The sequence below is a fragment of the Bos taurus genome, chromosome 3 (assembly GCF_002263795.3).
Source record: "Bos taurus isolate L1 Dominette 01449 registration number 42190680 breed Hereford chromosome 3, ARS-UCD2.0, whole genome shotgun sequence".
Taxonomy (NCBI): domain Eukaryota; kingdom Metazoa; phylum Chordata; class Mammalia; order Artiodactyla; family Bovidae; genus Bos; species Bos taurus.
In genome coordinates this window covers 99,864,090-99,883,274 of record NC_037330.1, presented here as the reverse complement: position 1 = coordinate 99,883,274, position 19,185 = coordinate 99,864,090, and the positions used below count along the sequence as shown (strand labels likewise).

Sequence of the window (19,185 nt, the reverse complement as noted above, 5' to 3'; positions counted from 1 at the left end):
GTGAAGTGAAGTCGCTCAGTCATGTCCGACTCTTTGTGACCCCATGGACTGTAGCCTACCAGGCTCCTCAGTCCATGGGATTTTCCAGGCAAGATTACTGGAGTGGGTTGCCATTTCCTTCTCCAGGGGATCTTCCCAACCCAGGAATCAAACCCGGGTCTCCCACATGGTAGGCAGACGCTTTACCGTCTGAGCTACCAGGGAAGCCCAAGTATGTGTTAGAACAGAATAAATCCCAACATATTTTAAAAAGGTGTCCCTTGGGGTTCCCCTCCCCACCCTCTTCTCTCCTCAAACTCACTCTTCATAGAAGATCTCATCCACTCTCATGAGCTCTCTGACCATCAAGATTTCTAAACGCATTCCTGCAGACTTTCTCCTGAGCTCCAGGCAGACCCATGTTCAACTACTGTGTGAATGTTCTCATAGGCCCCTCCAGTCCAACATGACTCCTGCAAGAACCATCTCTCTTCAATCCCAGTCTTCTTGGGTTCCCTTCCTTGGTGCATAGCATCAGGTCAAACAGCTGGGAGTCACCCTCAATTCCCTGTGTCTCTCTAGCTATCAGGCCAGATCTGTTTGCTCACCATTATATTCTTTGTACCACATACCATGGCTAGAACATAGGAGATTCTCCATAATATTTTTTGAAATCATTTGGTTTCTGAACAAATACTTATTGAATGACAGTATAGATAAACGAATGTTACTAGTTATCAAGTCTTGTCCATCATACCTTCTAAAGATTCCTCCTCCATTCAGGTCTAATTCTTTTCCAACTTCACAACCAGCCCCTGTCCAGGACATTTTAGTTTCTTGCCTTCTACATTGTCTCCTTGACTTCAGATATTCACCCCTTTAATTCTCCTTGCAAAATCCAGAGTATTTTTTTCAAAAAGGCAAATCTATTTTGTCTGTCTCTGATTTAAAACCCTTTCATGGATCAAGGCATACTAAAGAAAAGTATGTTACTTAAATTTACAAAGGTAACAAGCTGAAAAATAATGATAGAAATAGGGCCAGTGGAAGGAGGGAAGTATAGAATGTGCAGTAAATCTTATGTATTATAACAGGAAGTCAGTAGACAATGTTTAAAATCAGGAGATGGTGATAAAAGCCTATTGTGGAGCTATGAATATAAACACCAGGAAAAAATAGCTAAAAGTGGTTGCCTCTGGGAAGTGGAACTAGATGTGGGAAAGGATAGGTCAGGGTAACTATCTTTTCATAATAAACCTTCCTGATGCCATGGACTAGAATTACTTGGATTAAAAACCAAAATCAAGCCAGAGCATAAAAAGTTTTTTTATGGATCCTCATTGCCCATAGAATAAAATCCAAGCATTTTAGAACCATCTTTTATAACCCTGTTACTCAAAATGTGGTCCCTGGACCAGCCGCATGGCCATCAGCAGGGAGCTTGTTAGAAATGCAGAATCTCTGGCCGTACCCTAGATTTACAGAATCATAACCTGCATTTTAACAAGATTCCCAGATAATCCATATATGTACAGTCAAGTATAAGAAGCATTAGCTTCAATATTGGTTTCTCCTCACTGCCCAGAAGAACTTGACTTCCTCTCCTTTAGTCTAAATTTAGTGGCTACACTGGGGGGGGGGGGGGGGTGGTGTGTGTGTGTGTGTGTGTGTGTGTGTGTGTGTGTATCAGTGGCTAAATTCCAACCACTGTTTTAGACCCAGCTCCTCTACTCCAGGGGCTTCCCTGGTGGCTCAGACGGTAAAGAATATACTCCAAGAAGGCTTCCAAAACCCTCTGTAGCTCTGTTAGCACTCCTCCTTAAAATCCCACTTCCCTAACTGAGGGTGCTTAACCTTCCTTCAGCAAACATTCATTGGGCGCCTGCTGAGTGCCTGGCTGGACTCAGCGCCACAGTCGGGAGAAGGCGCTGAGTTTCCTTCAGGTGCATACTCAGCATCACCCAGCCTCACCCATTCCGGAGCCAGAGGTGTATGCGCAGCACCCGAAGATCCACACTCACGCACACACATACCGAGCTCTGCGCCGCTTTTCTGAGTGTTACGGCGCCCTCCTCCCTCCGCGACAGAGTGCGGGCGGGGACCCACCGGTTCCGCCCGGCACTAGCAGCCGAAAAAGGAGGACCCCCCCTCCCCCGGGAGCGGGATCCCGGCGTCCGGTTGCCCAACCCCGTTCAGGCTTAGGCCCGCATGGAGGGGACTGCGGAGTCCCAGACGCCTGACCTGCGAGACGTGGAGGGCAAGGTGGGCAGGAAGACCCCTGAAGGGCTGCTCCGCGGGCTGCGAGGCGAGTGGGAGCCGGGAACCTCTGAGGCTGTGCTGCTCTCGGGGGCGCCTAGCACGGGCCACAGCCTGGGGGACAAGATCATGGCGCTGAGGATGGAGCTGGTGAGTGTGGGCTGCACGGGCCGGGGGGGGGGGGGGGGTCGAGTCCCCAGCGTGGGGCCGGAAAGGATGGACTCGCGTACCCAGAGTTGGGCTGGGGAGGAGAGAGTTAAAACCACCTGCCCAACTCCTCAGGATTCCTACCAGATCAGTCTTTAATCCTTGGGGTCCATTAATTGCCTTCCCCACCAAGGGTGAGTGGAGTACTCACTCCCTCCGGGTGGGAGGTGCAGGATTTGGTAAGCTTTTTTTTTTTTTTTTTGCCAAATAATTGGGAGGGGAGAGGTGAGGGTTGGGAAGCCTTGAGAACCTAGGACGGGACAAATCTAGCTCCTCCTTTCCCCCTAGCCACCATTACAGGGCAACAGTTTTTTTCTCCTCCTCCAAATTGGGCCCGGGGTTTGTTCCTCTGTGGCTCCAGTATCCACCCCAACACTCTGCACAGTAGAGATTTGCGTGAAAACTGCCTGGACTAGGGCCACTAAAAACATCCTCTTTCCCCAGCATCCCCCACACCTACGGACAATATTTGAAAGTTCCTAGGAGCTTAGCAGACACGGAGGAGCAGCACCAGCATGTTGGCCTCACCTCCTCAGACCCCGTCTCCTTCCTGCCAGCCCCCAAGTACACTGGAGATTTGCATCTCTCCCGCACTTCCTTGGGGAGAAGAGGAGGAAACCAGCACCCAGCCCCTTCCCTGTTGCTGCTGCTCTAGATTCAGAGCCAAAAGGGCAGCTGGGGCCTCCCAGGCTCCCTAGGGCCCTGGTTCTGGTGAAGGGGGTGATCTACACCTGCCACCACTTTGCAACCAATTCTAGGGAACTGAGGAATTGCCAGCTACTTTCTGGCCTAGAACCAGGAGTCCACAGTGAGTGTGTCAGCTAATAGGTCTTCCTGGAGCCCCACTGTGCCCAGTTCTGTGCCCTGCTGAAGTGTGATGTGTGTGTGTGTGTGTGTAGGGAGATGTTGGGAGGGAGGTCTTGGGGCTTCCTGAAAGGATGGGAGGAGAGTTTTCTGGGCAAAGCAGTCAGGGAAGGCTCCCTGGGGGAAGGATTTGAATGCCATGTGTGCATTTGGCCTTGAAGATTGGAAGCTATTGCCAGATTCTCCCCAGTAGGGCTGTAACTGTGCCCACCTAAGGGAGGGGTCTGGCTTTGCCTCACGGTACAAACTTTAGCTGAGAGCAGAGAAAGAGCTAACTTAGAATGTCTTGCTTTGGAAACTAACTTTCACCAAGTGCATGTGCCAGGAATCATGCTGAACATTTTACAAGATAGTCTCCTAGTTCTCACGGAAACTTACTAGGCAAGGGATATTTTATAGATGAAGAAACTGAGGCACAGAGAGGCTAAGTAGCTGCCCAAAGTCAGACAAAAAGTAAAAAGTATAGCCAAGTTTTGAATTCAGATGATTTGCCTGCACTTTACATTTTCAGTATTGAGACTTGCTTTGTGCCAGATGCATTAAATGTCTTTTATGTCACTGGAGGGAGAAAAGCAGTTATCCTGTCTCACAGAGGAAACAGGCTTGCAGGTGCTGAGGGGCTTGCCTGAGCTCACACGGGGAGGAGCCATGGCTGCTCTCTCTAGCTTTAACTCTTTCCTGTCTTTGGTGGAGATTGCGTGTGTGCTAAGTTACCTCAGTCCTGTCCGACTCTTTGTGACCCCATGGACTGTAGCCTGCCAGCCTCCTCTGTCCATGGGATTCTCCAGGCAAGAATACTGGAGTGGGTTGCCATGCCCTCCTCCAGGAGATCTTTCTGACCCAGGGATCGAACCCGGGACTCCTCAGTCTCCTGCATTGCCAGGTGGATTCTTTATCACTGGCACCACCTGGGAAGCCCTGGTGGAGATTACCTATTGGTAAACTTGAAAGGATACGTTTCATTTTTGTTTGGATCTTTCTGCATTTCGGACCCAGCCTGGCCTGGGGCCCAGGGCTACCTATGAAAGACACAAGGGAGGGAGCTTTCTGGTCCTGCTCAGGGAGAGGTTCCCTAAGTGCCCTACTCCATTCCTTTCTCCCTCCTCTGCAAAGGTGCCTTTGGTCTCTTTTATGCACTCTGCTCTGGGGAGGACAAGGGGTGGGGCATTGGGGCGGTTCCCCTGGAGCCACTTGTGGCAGAACTAGCCCAAGCCCTGTAGTAGTGTCCTTCAACTGCCCCTCACCCAGCTTTCCTGCAGGGAGTGGGCAGGCCTGCCCTTGAGGCCAAGGTCATCCCTGTTTCTTGGCCACTTCCCTCCCCTACTCAAAAGTTGAGTGAACCAGACAGACTCTGGGATCTGTGGGAAGGGAAAACAATGGCAACCTCCCATTCTTAATCCTCCCACCCACAGAACTGTTGCTATGGCAACCCACCCCCACAGAACAGTTTGAGAAAAAGCTTTAAGCAGGGAGAGAGAAGGCATGGGTTCAAGTCCTGGCTCTGCTCCTAAATCCTTTTGTGATTTTGAGCAGAGCCCTGACTCTCTTTGGCCTCAGTTTTTCTACTTCTAGAGGGAGGGTAGGGGGGCAGGGGAGGGTAACAATAGTCTAGGAATCTCAGTCTCAAACCAGGGAGCTGAGACTCAGATCTCTGGGTTTTTGTGCCCAGACTTGATTTAGATTGAGCCTGTGAGTGAGCTGTACTTGTGACCTTAGGGCTGGTCAGAGCGTCTGATGTATGCTTGTTAAGGGAGGAACGGGGAACCTGAATTCCCCTGGGAAGAGAATTGGGTTGGAGTGGCCTCTGATGCTGCATCTTTTCTGCGCTGTTTATCCCCTTGCCAGAGAGATTGGTGTGAAATGAGTGTTTCTTTTTCTGGCAAGAAAGCTTTGCTTTCTTCTATTCTGAGCAGTTGTGCTGTCACAGTCAGGGAATCCCACTGTCACAGGACTATAAGATCTGCTGCTCAGATTCATTTCTCACCAATGTGATAAAACCCAGCCCCCAAACCCTGAGACCAGCAAAGACACCAAAGAAAATAAAGGCCAGAGAATCATAGCACTGAAGCCGACCTACCCAATCCTAGTCTAAGCACCATAAATGAACTGGGTGGGACCTGCTACCCTCAGGTAGCTCACAGTCCAGGTTAGGGGAGAAACAGACTAGCCACTGTGGCACAGGTGCTGGAACCCACAGAGTACTTCCAGGAAGAGTCTTCACTGTAGAGTGACATGGTCAGATTTGTGTTCTGGAAAGGCACGAATGAGTTGGAGACGCAAGCTATTTCCTCTGGTTAGAATGACTCTCCATTGCTTTGTCTGGCTAACACTCACTTGACTTTCAAGTCTCAGCTCCTGTCCTTCATTCTAGGAAGCATTTCCTTACTCCCCTGGTTAGGTTGTAGTCCTCTGGGTACCCACAGCTCTCTGTGCAGCATTTATGTCCCCTGGCATTTCCTGCTCTGAATTTTAAGTGCTTGTATCTTTGTCTTATCTACTAGACTGTGAACTCCGAAGGCAAGAAATGGTGTCTTTTCTTGCTTTAGCTACAAAATGCCATGCCTATAAAAAACACTCAATAAATACTGTTCCACGACCGAATGGCTTAATTTCATCTTGAAGAAGTATGGGGAAGACTTTCTAGAGGAGGCAACATTTGAGTTGGGCCTTGAATATAGTCAATGGGAATTCCAGTTCAAGATGGCACATTAAACACATGCATTTACTTCCATTCCCTCTTGAAATTCCACTAAAAGCTAGTAAAGAGCTTATTTTTAAAGCCATGAAGCCATTAGGACAAGAATAGGAGAGAAGGTGATAGAAATAAAATCTGGAAGCTGAAAGCAGAAGGAAGACTAGTAACTAAGTAGACTTGAAAGAAGCTGAATTCCAAGCCAGCAATGAAAAAAGCAGAAAAGCAATCCATTTTACACCTCAAAGGTCTCAGGAGCTATTCTCAGATATTTCTGGAACTGAGGGTACAAATGGAGCTGAACACAAATGGGTTGATGAATGTCTATCTAAGAATCATACTCTTTAAGATTCCCTTCACAACTGGGCAACTAATTGCCCACTACTCCTTTATCATCGCAGAAGACTGGAAATGCACATTTTGGAAAGAAGGGAACAGAAGGAAGGGAGGAAGGGCAAGGGCAGAAGGCTGGAAGGCAGGAAGAAAGGGAAGGAGAGAGGGATGGAAGAAGGGAGGAAAGAGGAAGGAAGGGAGGAGAAAATAAAGCAGGAGAAGCATTTTTAGTATGAGAAGTTTTGTTTAATGCATTTAGTTTGGTCATGGACTAAATGGTTTTACCTTTAATCTATTTGTCCCCAGCATAAAATAATTGAATATAATCTCTTTTATCTTGTATCATTAATAGTCTGTATAGTCTATGGTACTTCAGTTATTTATGTCCAGATCTCCGTATTGAAACTGTAAGATTCTGTTAAGTAGGGAGAGTTTTTCCATTATCTTTGTTTTCAGTTCAGTTTAGTCGCTCAGTTGTGGCCAACTCTTTGTGACCTCATGGACTGCAGCACACCAGGCCTCCCTGTTCATCATCAACTCCTGGAGTTTACTCAAACTCATGTCCATTGAGTCAGTGATGCCATCCAACCATCTCATCCTCTGTTGTCCCCTTCTCCTCCCGCCTTCAGTCTTTCCCAGCATCAGGGTCTTTTCAAATGAGTTAGTTCTTCGCATCGTGACCAAAGTATTGGAACTTTGGCTTCAGCATCAGTCCTTCCAATGAGCATTCAGGACTGATTTCCTTTAGGATGGACTGATTGGATCATCTTGCAGTCCAAGAAGACTCTCAAGAGTCTTCTCCAACACCACAGTTCAAAACCATCAGTTCTTCGGTGCTCAGCTTTCTTCATAATCCAAATCTCACATCTATACATGACTACTGGAAAAACCATAACTTTGACTAGACGGACCTTTGTTGGCAAAGTAATGTCTCTGCTTTTTAATATGCTGTCTAGGTTGTCTTTGTGTAATTACTAGAAGATCCAGGTACCCAATAATCATTTGTTTAATTGAATTCACGTTGGGATATTCTTCCAAAAACACAAATAATTTCAGGTACAAAATTTTCTGTGCTTATGCCATAGTAGATAAGTTAATTATAATAATAGGCATGCTGCTACTGCTGCTGCTGCTAAGTCACTTCAGTCGTGTCCGACTCTGTGCAACCCCAGAGATGGCAGCCCACCAGGCTCCCCCGTCCCTGGGATTCTCCAGGCAAGAACACTGGAATGGGGTGCCACTTCCTTCTCCAATGCATGAAAGTGAAAGTAAAGTCGCTCAGTCGTGTCTGACTCTTCGCAACCCCATGGATTGAAGCCCACCAGGCTCCTCCGCCCATGGGATTTTCCAGGCAAGAGTACTGGAGTGGGTTGCCATTGCCTTCTCCAGGCATAACTACCTTTTATTGATTAGTGAATACTTGTCAGACAGTATGCCATGCCTGTGACTGTTCCTTCTACTTCTTAATAAACCTTTAGAGAGTATTCTCTTTTACCATGAAGAAATGATGGCTTAAAGGAAAAGTATATTCCCATTTCATATGGCTCATTAGTGGCAAAACCAGAATTTGAATCTAGGACTGTTTAATTCCAGTGGCTATATTTTTCTCAGTGTACAAATACTCGGTCTTATTTCTGGCTTATCATTGTTGGTTTGAGTGAAGCATTTATTTCCTGAATAGTTTAATAAACACTTATCAAGTAATATATATTTAAAACATAATAAAACCAAAGATCTCCAGATTGGGAGATACGAAGCAGAGTCTGAGAGCAAGAAGGATTAAATTAAAATATACCAAATGTTATGTAATACCCCTCTTAGCCTTTCCCTTACTTGGCTCCCAGAATAATGGCAGCTTTGCTTACATTATATTCTCTAAATGGGTATAATATAGTGAATCTTATGAACCCAAGAGAAACACACACTCATACACACAAACAAAAGATACTACCTACGTTACCCAATTGAACAGCCTCACTGAATAACTCTTAGTGAGGTTCAGGGTTGGCAAGCCTCAGGCACCGACTTTACAATCAGCTTTTTTAGAGACCAGTCTGAAGTGTGAGCAGCAGCTTAAGATTATAAGACTGATGAAACCCTTTAACTATATAGACTTAAACGGAAAAAAGAAAAAACTTGAATAGAGATATTCAGAGAGATAAGAACTTAAATAATCGTTAATTATATCCTTAAAGAGATGAGATAATATTGCAGTCATGAACAAAAATGTAAAGTTATAAAAGGAAACATGTAAGGACTTCCCTGGTGGTTCAGTGGCTAAGACTCTGCACTCCTAATGCAGAGGACTAGGGTTCAATCCCTGGTCAGGGAACTAGATCCCACTAAACATTCTGCACACCACATCTAAAGATTCTGCATGCTGCAAGTAAAAGATCCTGCATGCCACAACTAAAAAGAAGAAGAAGAAGAAATCCAAGATCTAGAAACAACTCTTGAAAATAGAAACATGATAGGAAAAAATGAAAAAGTCAATAGAAGAGTTGATAATGTTGAAATATTTCACAAACTAGAATACACATAGGAAGAGGAGGAAGAGAGAAAAAATAGAGGATCCATTCAGGGTACCTTCTATCCAAATAAAGATATTTCCAGGAAGAACAAAAATGTGTGTGTGTGTGTGTGTGTGTGTATAGGTAGACAGGCTTAGACAATTAAGAATCTGCCTGCAATGTGGGAGACCCAGGTTTGATCCCTGGTTTGGGAAGATCCCCTGGTGAAGGAAATGGCAACCCAGTCCAGTACTCTTGCCTGGAGAATTGCATGGACAGAGGAACCTGGCAGGCTACAGTCTATGGGGTCGCAAAGAGTCAGACATAACTGAGCAACTAAACACTTGCACGCTTTCATATATATGTATTTTTCATATATATATATATATATATATATATAAAATCATCAATGAAATAATTAAAATCTCCCAGAACTGGAGGACATGAGCCTACAGATTAAAAGTGCCCAACAAATGACCAGTTCAGTGGATGAAAGCAAAATCACACAATGGTAAATCATTATGATAATTTAGGACACTGGGGATCATGAGAAGATCCTAAAAACTTCTAGAAAGAGTGGGAAGGTGGTCACATACAATAAATCAGAATGGCATCAGACTTTTTAAATGTAGCACTGAAAATTAGAAGACGATGGAAAAATGCTTTAAATTCTGACAAAAAATTATTTTCAACCTAGATTTCTATGCTCAGCTAATCAGTCAATAGTGTGAGGAATGAATAACAATGTTTTAAAACATGTGAAGCTTCAACAAATATACCTCCTATGCAGGTATAGTCTATGCAGACTTTTCTTGGGAAGCTACTGGAGGAAAAGCACCACACATACATTAAGGAGTAAATCAATAAAAAAGATGTGGGATCCAGGAATTGGGATCCAACTCAAGAGAGAGGCAAAGGGAATCCCCAAGGTGATAGTGAAGGGAGATAGATCTCTGGAGGATAGTTGTGCAGCAGGGACAGATTGGAGCAGGTCAGAAACTGCCTCGAAGAAGAGGGAATAGATAGAACATGTGATATGTTTAAAAGTCTTGGGGAGGGTGGAATGAATTGGGAGAGTAGTACTGATATATATAAAAGATGCTTACTCCTTGGAAGGAAAGTTATGACCAACCTAGATAGCATATTCAAAAGCAGAGACAATCCTTTGTCAACAAAGGTCTGTCTAGTCAAGGCTATGGTTTTTCCAGTGGTCATGTATGGATGTGAGAGTTGGACTGTGAAGAAAGCTGAGCGCCGAAGAATTGATGCTTTTGAACTGTGGTGTTGGAGAAGACTCTTGAGAGTCCCCTGGACTGCAAGGAGACCCAACCAGTCCATCCTAAAGGAGATCAGTCCTGGGTGTTCATTGGAAGGACTGATGTTGAAGCTGAAACTCTAATACTTTGGCCACCTGATGCAAAGAACTGACTTATTTGAAAAGACCCTGATGCTGGGAAGGATTGAAGGCAGGAGAAGGGGACAATAGAGGATGAGATGGTTGGATGGCATCACTGACTCAATGGACATGGGTTTGGGTGGACTCCAAGAGTTGGTGATGGACAGGGAGGCCTGGCATGCTACAGTTCATGGGGTCACAAAGAGTCGGACATGACTGAGCAACTGAACTGAACTGATATATATACACTATAATGTGTCTAATAGATAGCCAGTGGGAAGGTGCTGTATATCACAAGGAGCTCAACTCAGTGCTCTATGATGACCTAGAGGGATGGGGTTGGGGGTGGGAGGGGGGCTCAAGAGGAAGGGGATCTATGTATACATATAGCTGTTTTACTTTGTTGTACAGTGGAAGCTTACACAACATTGTAAAGCAATTATACTTCAATAAAAAAAAAAAAAATAAAGCTTTGAGAGGGAAATTCAGACTCCTGGGAGAGAGTTTAAGGATGACTTACTGATAACAATATACCAAACTAAGCAAAACAGTTGTGGTAGTAGTAGTAATAATAAGGATAATAATTATTATCTAAAAAGTAAAACTTACAGTTGTAAAAAAAGGAAAAGTAGCCACAGTAAACCACATGGCTTAGCTGTGAGTAGCATTTCCAAATTCTAACAAGGTAAATGCTGAATGATTGATTTTATTACATATGTTGTAATAAAATGGGGAGGGTGTGAGTATGGCAGAGATAGAGGGAGTAGGATGAAAGAGTTAAATCCTTAACCTTCTATTATATACAAAGTCAATAGAAAATACTTAAAAATCAGTAAGCAGTTATTTAGAAATTAGAAGGTAAGTACCAAAATAAATGGGCTTCCCTGGTGGCTCAGCAGGAAAGAAACCACCTGCCATGCAGGAGACATGGGAGACATGGGTTTGATCCCTGGGTTGGGAAGATCCCTTGGAGGAAGGCATGGCAACCCACTCTAGTATTCTTGTCTGGAGGATCCCATGGACAGGGGAGCCTGGCTACATTCCATAGGGTCGCACAGAGTTGGATACAACTGAAGTGACTGGGCACACACACAACAAAATAAACAGCTAAAAAATTAATAGTAGTTGTCTTTGGCAAGTGGGATTTAGGATGGGGAAACTTCCTTTTCTTAACAAAGCTTACAGAACTATTTGCTTCTTTATGTACATCTACTACTTTCATTAAAAGTGAAACTAAATGAAATGAAATTTTAAAAGTTATGTGTGGCAGGACCTGAATTCCCATGGAAATATGGTAGAGATGAAGTTAGAGGGATGAGCACGAGCCATATTATGACAGGCTTTTGAATACCTGCTGCTAAAATATTCCAATATTCTGTTTTCTGAGAGCAGTGCAAAGCCCTTAAAGGTTCTTGAGCAAGGGAAGGACGAGTTCAGACTTGTGCTTGGGGAAGATAACTCAGTGCATCTGAGCTGGAAAGGACCGTAGAGATTACCCAATAAGTCACACTGGCACTCAGTGCAGACAGGGAGACTGGTGTATAGAAGAGGGAAGCCCCAAATCCCCAGCCAGGAGGATTCTGACCCTTGGAAGCTCTAGCCAACCCTTCCCTCCCCACAGCGCCTACTGCCACCCCCCAAAGGGACTGGGGGGCCAGGTTAGCCTCCTCTTTGTGCCACGCCCCCAGCTCATGCCTCCGTTTGGCCCAATCTGTTTCCCAATTAACACTTGGTCCCCTCTAAGGCAACTTTTTGGATGACTGCTTCTAAGTCTTACTGGTGAATCTGGACTGGTTCAGTAGTAAATATCCTATCTGTGAAGTTTCGATCTCAGTAGGATTGGATTTTAATATTATTTACTGAGATCTTACTCTATACCAGGTACAGTGGTCCATACTTAATAGACAACATCTCAAAACTCTCCCAACCACGCTGTGAGGTGAGTCATTTAAACCTATTTCACAGACAAGGAAACCCAGGCCCAGCAAAGGCAAGAAAGTTGCCCACAGTCATAAAGCTGATCAGTTGTAGAGCTGAGATTTTAAGCAGCAATCTCTCTGCTTCTAAAGCCTACAGTCCAAACCATTCTATTTACATGGTTCTTGAAAGTCAAGCATAGTTGGTTGGATTACGAGGTAGAGGCCTCTAGAAACACTGGGGAAACCCATGGCCCAGAACCTGGGACTGATTTCTTCTCCCACTCCCCTAGGCTTACCTGAGAGCCATCGACGTGAAGATCCTGCAGCAACTGGTGACCTTGAATGAGGGCATTGAGGCGGTGCGCTGGCTGTTGGAGGAGAGGGGGACATTGACCAGCCACTGCAGCAGCCTCACCAGCAGCCAATATAGCCTGACAGGCGGGAGCCCAGGCCGCTCAAGGCGAGGCAGCTGGGACAGCCTGCCAGACACAAGCTCCACTGACCGGCTGGACAGTGTCTCCATCGGCAGCTTCCTGGACACAGTGGCGCCCAGCGAGCTGGATGAACATGGCCCGCCTGGGGCTCCCCGTCCCGAGATGGACTGGGCGAAGGTTATACCTGGTGGGGAGAGGGCCAGGACTGAGGTGGACCTGACAGCCACCAGGCTAGGGAGCTTGAGGGCCGTGTGGAAACCCCCAGGGGAGGGGCTGCAAGGTGCATCTCCTGAGCCGCCAGAGGATGAGAGTGCCAAGCTGGGCTTTGAGACCCACTGGTACTGGGGCCAGTGCCAGGATGATGTGACCTTCCTGTAACAACTCTTCCACTCTTTTGGTTCTTTACTCACTGGGCCCTGGTCTCCCTTGAATTTGTTCTCCCTCTGTCTGGAATTAGGAAGAGGCTACATTGAAATCAGTTACCATGAAACCTGGCCTTACCATCCCTCTGGTCCCTGCGGAGGCTCTGCCTTTAACCTTCAATTAATGGGTCCCTAGAGCTATTTCCATAGATACGTGGACTCTAGAGGCTTGACCTGTGGCTCCAGGTGTGATAGTATCTCTTCTCCTTTCCCCACAACTAGGTAAGGATTTGAGGGTTTAGCATCCCTATGAAATCACTGATGAAGGGACTGGGATTTGATTACCTCACCCACTTCTAGGAGCCTTAGCCCCACTTTTGGCCAATATGGAGGACTATGGAGGGACATGGACATTCAGGGCCAAACCTCCATGGATTGGCCCTCCCAGAAGCCTTTGGGGTTGGTAGGGCCACCCCTTCCTGTCTGGTGAGTGATGTCATTTCCTGCCAGGATGGATTAGCCTTTCCTTTGTACCAGTCTTTTAGTGATGATAGATATAGGGGTATTTGAGCCCCTGCTGCTAAGTGAGACCATGTTATTTATTCTCCCTACCATTCCTTCTTGTGAATGGGAGTATACTACCCTCCTGGCAGGAAAGTTTCTCAGTCAGATGTTTGCACTTCTCAGAAAGGTTCTTTCTATTTAAACAGGGAGTTCTCATTTTATTCCAGGGATTCTCACTTCTTCTCTGACACCTGCCTGTCTGGTGCCTGCACTCCTGTTTCTCTGCTTTTAGGGAGGAAACTGGCAGGGGCCTCCACCTACAGATCTCAACAGTCTATTTGGCCTGCCCTGCCATAGTCCCCTGTCTTATTCTGTCCCTGGTTTGCCCCCATTCTTGTATTCTGGCTCCAAATCTGTCTGCCAGAAGGTTCAGCCTTTGTGTCTCCACACCTTCTCAGTTTCTACTCTGAGCCTCAGGCCTTTAATATGCAGATGAGTCCTTCAACTTCTGATGGGAGCCAGAGGGAGAAGCTTGGGGTGTAGCAGAATCTCCAAAAGGGGGAGATATCTTCTCAGATCCTGTGATTCCCCTTCCCCCATCCTGCCCCAGACCTCCCATCATTTGGACACTAAAATGCTGGCCTGGGGCTGGGACACAAGGAATCCCCTTGTCTGGGTTACAATGCGGGGCGTGGCAGAGAAAGACTGAGGCTCTTTGGTCTTAGGGCCCGCATCCTGGGAGGGGGAGAGTGGGAGGGAAAGACTGCTTTCCTTCCTCTCTTAGAACAAGCTCTAGACTCCTGGGACTGCAGAGGAAGCGGGGCACTGGCTCTGGTCCTGGGTCCCAGGGCCCTAGTGAGTTACACCAAAGAAGGGACTCAGGGAAGCTGCCAACCTGGGGCTCAGGGAGGGGACAGGCCCAGGGCGAGGGTGGAGATGAGGGCTATGACTGATGTCAGAGTATGTTTGGCCTTGGAAATTAACCCTGGGAACCCCAGGTACTGCCCCTATGTTGGTCCCTGTCTTTCCTGGGCCCTGAAACTATTAATAGATTATTGGAAGGCAAAAAGGAGAAAAAAAGGATGTCAGGTGATCCTTGCCTATTTGCTGTGCCCTCCTGAGTTGAGAAGATCCTCTGAAGAAGGAAATGGCAACCCACTCCAGTATTCTTGCCTGGGAAATCCCATGGACAGAGGAGGCAGGCAGACTGCAGTTCATGGGGTCGCAAAGTTGGACACGACTAAGCGACTTCACTTCCTGATTTGAGGAATCTTCAAATCCTAGAATAACCCCTGCAGTTTCTCTACTTTTCATTCTATGCTAGGGAAGGGACAGAAGCCAAGTTGTTCATCTCTAGTTCCCATAAACTGCTCAAGTCTTATCCTGAAACCCCCACCCAGATCCTTTTCGGGCAATACATTTGATTTGTGGCTGTCCTCTAAAGACCATGTTTCCTCCTCTCAAAGGGATTGAAATCTCTAAAGAATATAGGTAAGTCTCTTCTTTGCTGCCCACCAGCAAAATATACAAATATACGTTAAGTCTCTTCTTAAAAATATAAGTAACTCTCACTTACAAATATAAGTAAGTCTCTTCTTCTCCTTACCATCCCTCTTGGTCTCGGGGCTGCTGACTTCCTTTAGGCTGGGAATTCAAGTACCCTTTCCCAGTACCCTGACCCTGTTGCCATTTTGTGGTAACTTTGGGTAACTACCTTTCTGCTTGAAACCCTTGTGTTCCTTTTTTAAGCTTGCTGGTTCATTTAATCTACAAACTTCTAAGCTGAAGAGGTTGTCCGCCCTCTTGTGGCTATTATGCACCATTGCTGGAGTAGCTGGGTGAAACCTTCAGGCTCAAAAGAGCCTTAATGAAGACCAGCCCTCTGATTGCACAGACATGTTAGAGAGACAGGCCTAGAGAAGGCAGAGAGTACCCCAGATTTGCCTGTGGTAACTCTGAGGATCCTCAGGTTAAAGAACCCGGATCACCTGCCTACCTGCCTATCCACCAAAGTTCTATCACTTGACCAGACCATTCCCCCACCGCACCCTGTCAACATCATCCAAGCCCAGAGGATCTGAAAGCAATTTTCTCCCTGTTTTAACATTCAGGTTCTTACCTTGTCCTAGAAAGGCAGCTTGGTGTTTGCAGAAAGAGCCACAGACTCTGAGGAAAGAGACTCTTGGACCAGAATTGGGTAAAGGGTGCATTAATCCAGACCAGGGATACAAGGAAAATCAGTCCTGGACCAAATATTTTTCTGGGAAGGCAGGGTGAGAAGGCCCAACATCATGGGATCAGAACTCAACATTACAGACCTAGACATTAGAAGAAGGGGATAGGGATGGGAGATGAGAGAGAAATTCAAATGGATCCCGAGGAGTTGAAAGCTTCAAAGTCAAGGGATTTATCTCAGTTTGGATAGGCATCTGAGGGTGAGAGGCTAGAGAGGTGGGTGAGTGGGGCTGCCTGGGAACTCCAGGTAACCTGGATATCCCGTCTCAGTACCTTAGATTTCATTTCACTCCCAGAGAAGCTGGTAAACACACACCCTTGGTCCCTTCTACCTGCTTCTGTACTGGCTGTTTAAGGCTTAGCTCTCCTGTTAGTTTAGACCTTTCCAGGTTATGAAGAGGACCTGTTTAGGAGCTCAAAGAAGAAAACATGAAAAGGGAGAGAGATGCAGAAAGACAAAAAAGAATGAGATGAAAAGGGAGTCTTGAAAATATGATCAGAGGGAGCATACTATCCTCTAAGTGGGCTGCAGACTTTTGTCAGGGTCAGGGTAAAGGCAGAGGCCAGACTGCTCTTGGTAGCTGTGGAAGCAGCATCTGAGAGGGTAAGAGGTGATGCTGCTGGGATGAGTCCATCAAGGAGACGTGAGACCATGTGAATGCTCAGGTATGAGAGCCTGCATTTAGGATGGGGCAATGAACTTGAGCCCTGGACTGAGCGGGAGCTCAGCGGCAGCTTAGGTGAGAAGTGTTTGGAGTTTGCAGTGGACTCAGGCTCGCTCTGTGCGTGGTGCCAGCCACGTACTGGGTGTTCAGTAGCAACCAGAGTAGAAGAATAAATGTGTGTAAACCCAGGAAGAGACGTGGCTTATAATTTAAAAAGTGGTTAATTAGGAATAGGAAATTTAAAGTATTATTCCATTCTCAGCAACACTATAAATAATGCATTATTAACAGATAGATTATAAATGAACTATGCTATGAACCTAGGTCAGTCTGCTGCAGAGGCTTCCAGGAAATCTTCCCTGATTCCCCATTCCCTTCTCACAGACCTTACTCTCCTAGGAGAACAGGTTATGCGGCCCAGCAGCAGGGCCAGTGTACACGTTTTCTATGGCTGCTGTGACAAACTGTCACAAACTTAATGGCTTAAAACAACACAAATGTGTTATCTTACAGTTCTGGAGGTCACAGGTCTGAAATCAATTTCATTGGGTTAAGTTAAAAAGTGTCGGTAACCTCTTCTGGAGACTCTAGGGGGCAGTCCATTTATTTGCCTTTTCTAGCTTCTAGAGGCTGCTTGTGTTCCTTGACTCATGGCCCCTTCCTCCATCGTCAAAGCCAGCAACATAGTTTCCGCCTTTCTGACCTCTACTTCCATTCTACATCTTTCTCTGATTCTCCCGTCTCCTACCAGGAGGATTACATTGTGATTATATATCCCTGTGCTTGTATTGGGCCCACTGTGATAACAGAATCATCTCCCCATCTCAAGATCCCTGCTTTAACCGTATCTTCCCAGTCATTTTTGCCACAGAAGGTAAACTATTCCTAGATTATGGAGATTAGGACTTGAACATCTTTGGAGGAAGGACCATTATTCAGTCCTCCTCAAGCAGAGATGGAGGGTGGGCAGGAAGATGTACCCAGGCCCAGAACAAGCCTCTCAGCTGTAGCAAGCCTCCTTCAGCCTGGAGTGAGAGGTGGTGCCAAGGGGAGTTAGCCAGCCCAGGCCCCATGTCTAGAGAATGGCAAATGCCTCCTGCATCACTACCAAAGAGAGCTGAGAGTGAAGGTCATACTTGGGAGAAAGTCTCAGTTTAGGGAACCTTTCAGACCTGAGACTTCCCTGGTGAATGTCATGGAGGGTTCCAACAGGCTGTGTCTTCAACATTGCCTCCTCTCCAGAATCATACCTTGTTCCTCCTCAAGGTAGAAGATAATTACTGGCTAACACTAGCCTGAGCTCTCTCTACAAAGAGTAGATTAGTTGTCTCTCTTTTAAATTATTATTTTTTTATTCCTTGTTAAACCATGCTTGGCGGAGCATGGTGACTTTTTGTTTGATTTTATTCTTTTAATCCCTGATCCCTGTTCTCATTCCTCTCCCTGACCCAGACACACACTTCAATGTGTTCAGTATGTGTTTGGATATGTATGTATCTTTGAAATACAATTATGTGCTTATGTGTTTTAATATATATAAATGATATACTTCTAAAGTAAGCACCTTTATAATGAATTAACCCATATTACAGTGATTTAACACAATAAAGATTTATTTTTCACTTACACAGCAGCACAGGTGTTCTTGGTTGGACAGCTCTCCTTCACTGCCCACTTCATGCCCTAGGCTCCTTCCATTTTCAGGTGGTGATGGGCTGACCCTGTATCATAAGGTTCTCTATCAATTCTTCACCAAATTGTTTTACCATCCATTTATAACCATTTTATAAATTGGGTATTTCACTAGCAATTACAAAATGATTATTCTCTAATGCTATTATTTTTCCTTCTATTAGTCATAATTCTCTACAGAAAAACTTTTTTTACATCCTTCAGGACCATTTGGTTACCTTGAAATAAAGTTCATACCAGAATGGCAAGATAAGTGTTTAAATCGCTGCCCTTATTTATCCCTTTCAAATGGTAAGTTGATGTCCTAGCAACTTGGTGTTCAATGATTTTGTTTTGTTTTACTTTCTTTTTAAATTATTGTTGTGAACTTATTGTTTTATATATTTAATGTCTTTTAATCTTTTTGTAGTTATTTTTTGTTTTATAGTATGAAAAATCTTGAGAGTAAACAATAGTAGAGAAAATAGTATAATGAATTTCCATGAATCCATCACCCAGCTTCAATAATTATCAACTCTGGTCAATCTTGGTTTATTTATTCCCTCAACTACTCTTCCCCTAACCAAGATTATTTTGAAGCAAAACTAGATATGATCCCACTTTATTTATAATGTTTTATTATGTACCTCTAAAATATAAGGACTTTTATTATGATTATTGTACCTAAAATTAATACTTCCTCAATATAATGAAATATAGCTATTTAATTTTCTGATAAACTTTTGTTTAAGTTTTACTATTTCAGGATTATCCTGGCCTCTTAAAAGAAGTTAGGAAGTGTTTCTTTCTCCTTTGTTTTCTGAAAACATTTTTGTAACTTTGGCAGCATTATTCAGTATTTGATAGACTTCATCAGTGAAATAATCTGGGCTTGGAATTTTCTTTGTGGGGGAGGGTTTTGATAAATTCAATTTCTGTGATACATATAGAGGTATTCCAACTTTTAATTTCATTTTGAGTTAGTTTTGGTAAGTTGTGTTTTTCAAATATTTTGTTTCAATTAAGTTGTTGAATTTATTGGCATAAAATTGTTTATAACACTGCCTTGTTATTCTTTTTAAAAAACTATTCGTTGGAAAATAAAGCACAAGTGTAGAAAACACACAAAATAAATATAGGACTTAATGAATTATTAAA

At 44.9% G+C, this 19,185-nt stretch overlaps 2 protein-coding genes and 1 non-coding gene across 5 annotated transcripts in view; 2 read left to right on the top strand and 1 right to left on the bottom strand.

Moving 5' to 3' along the window:
* Positions 1-13,404, bottom strand: part of POMGNT1 (protein O-linked mannose N-acetylglucosaminyltransferase 1 (beta 1,2-)) — a 23,732-nt gene extending 10,328 nt beyond the window's left edge. Inside the window, 2 exon segments of one of the 3 annotated variants that reach the window (NM_001024485.2) lie at positions 12,453-12,524; positions 13,298-13,404. The gene's annotated coding sequence lies outside the window, so the exon portion shown is untranslated. 3 annotated transcript variants of the gene reach the window in all.
* Positions 1,658-19,185, top strand: LURAP1 (leucine rich adaptor protein 1). Its single transcript, XM_010803737.4, has 2 exons — positions 1,658-2,385; positions 12,447-19,185. Exons 1-2 carry the CDS (start codon positions 2,188-2,190, stop codon positions 12,966-12,968), a joined length of 720 nt encoding a protein of 239 aa, XP_010802039.1. The 5' UTR covers positions 1,658-2,187; the 3' UTR covers positions 12,969-19,185.
* Positions 8,591-8,663, top strand: TRNAR-CCU (transfer RNA arginine (anticodon CCU)). The gene has a single exon. It is a non-coding gene; the product is annotated as a tRNA-Arg (tRNA).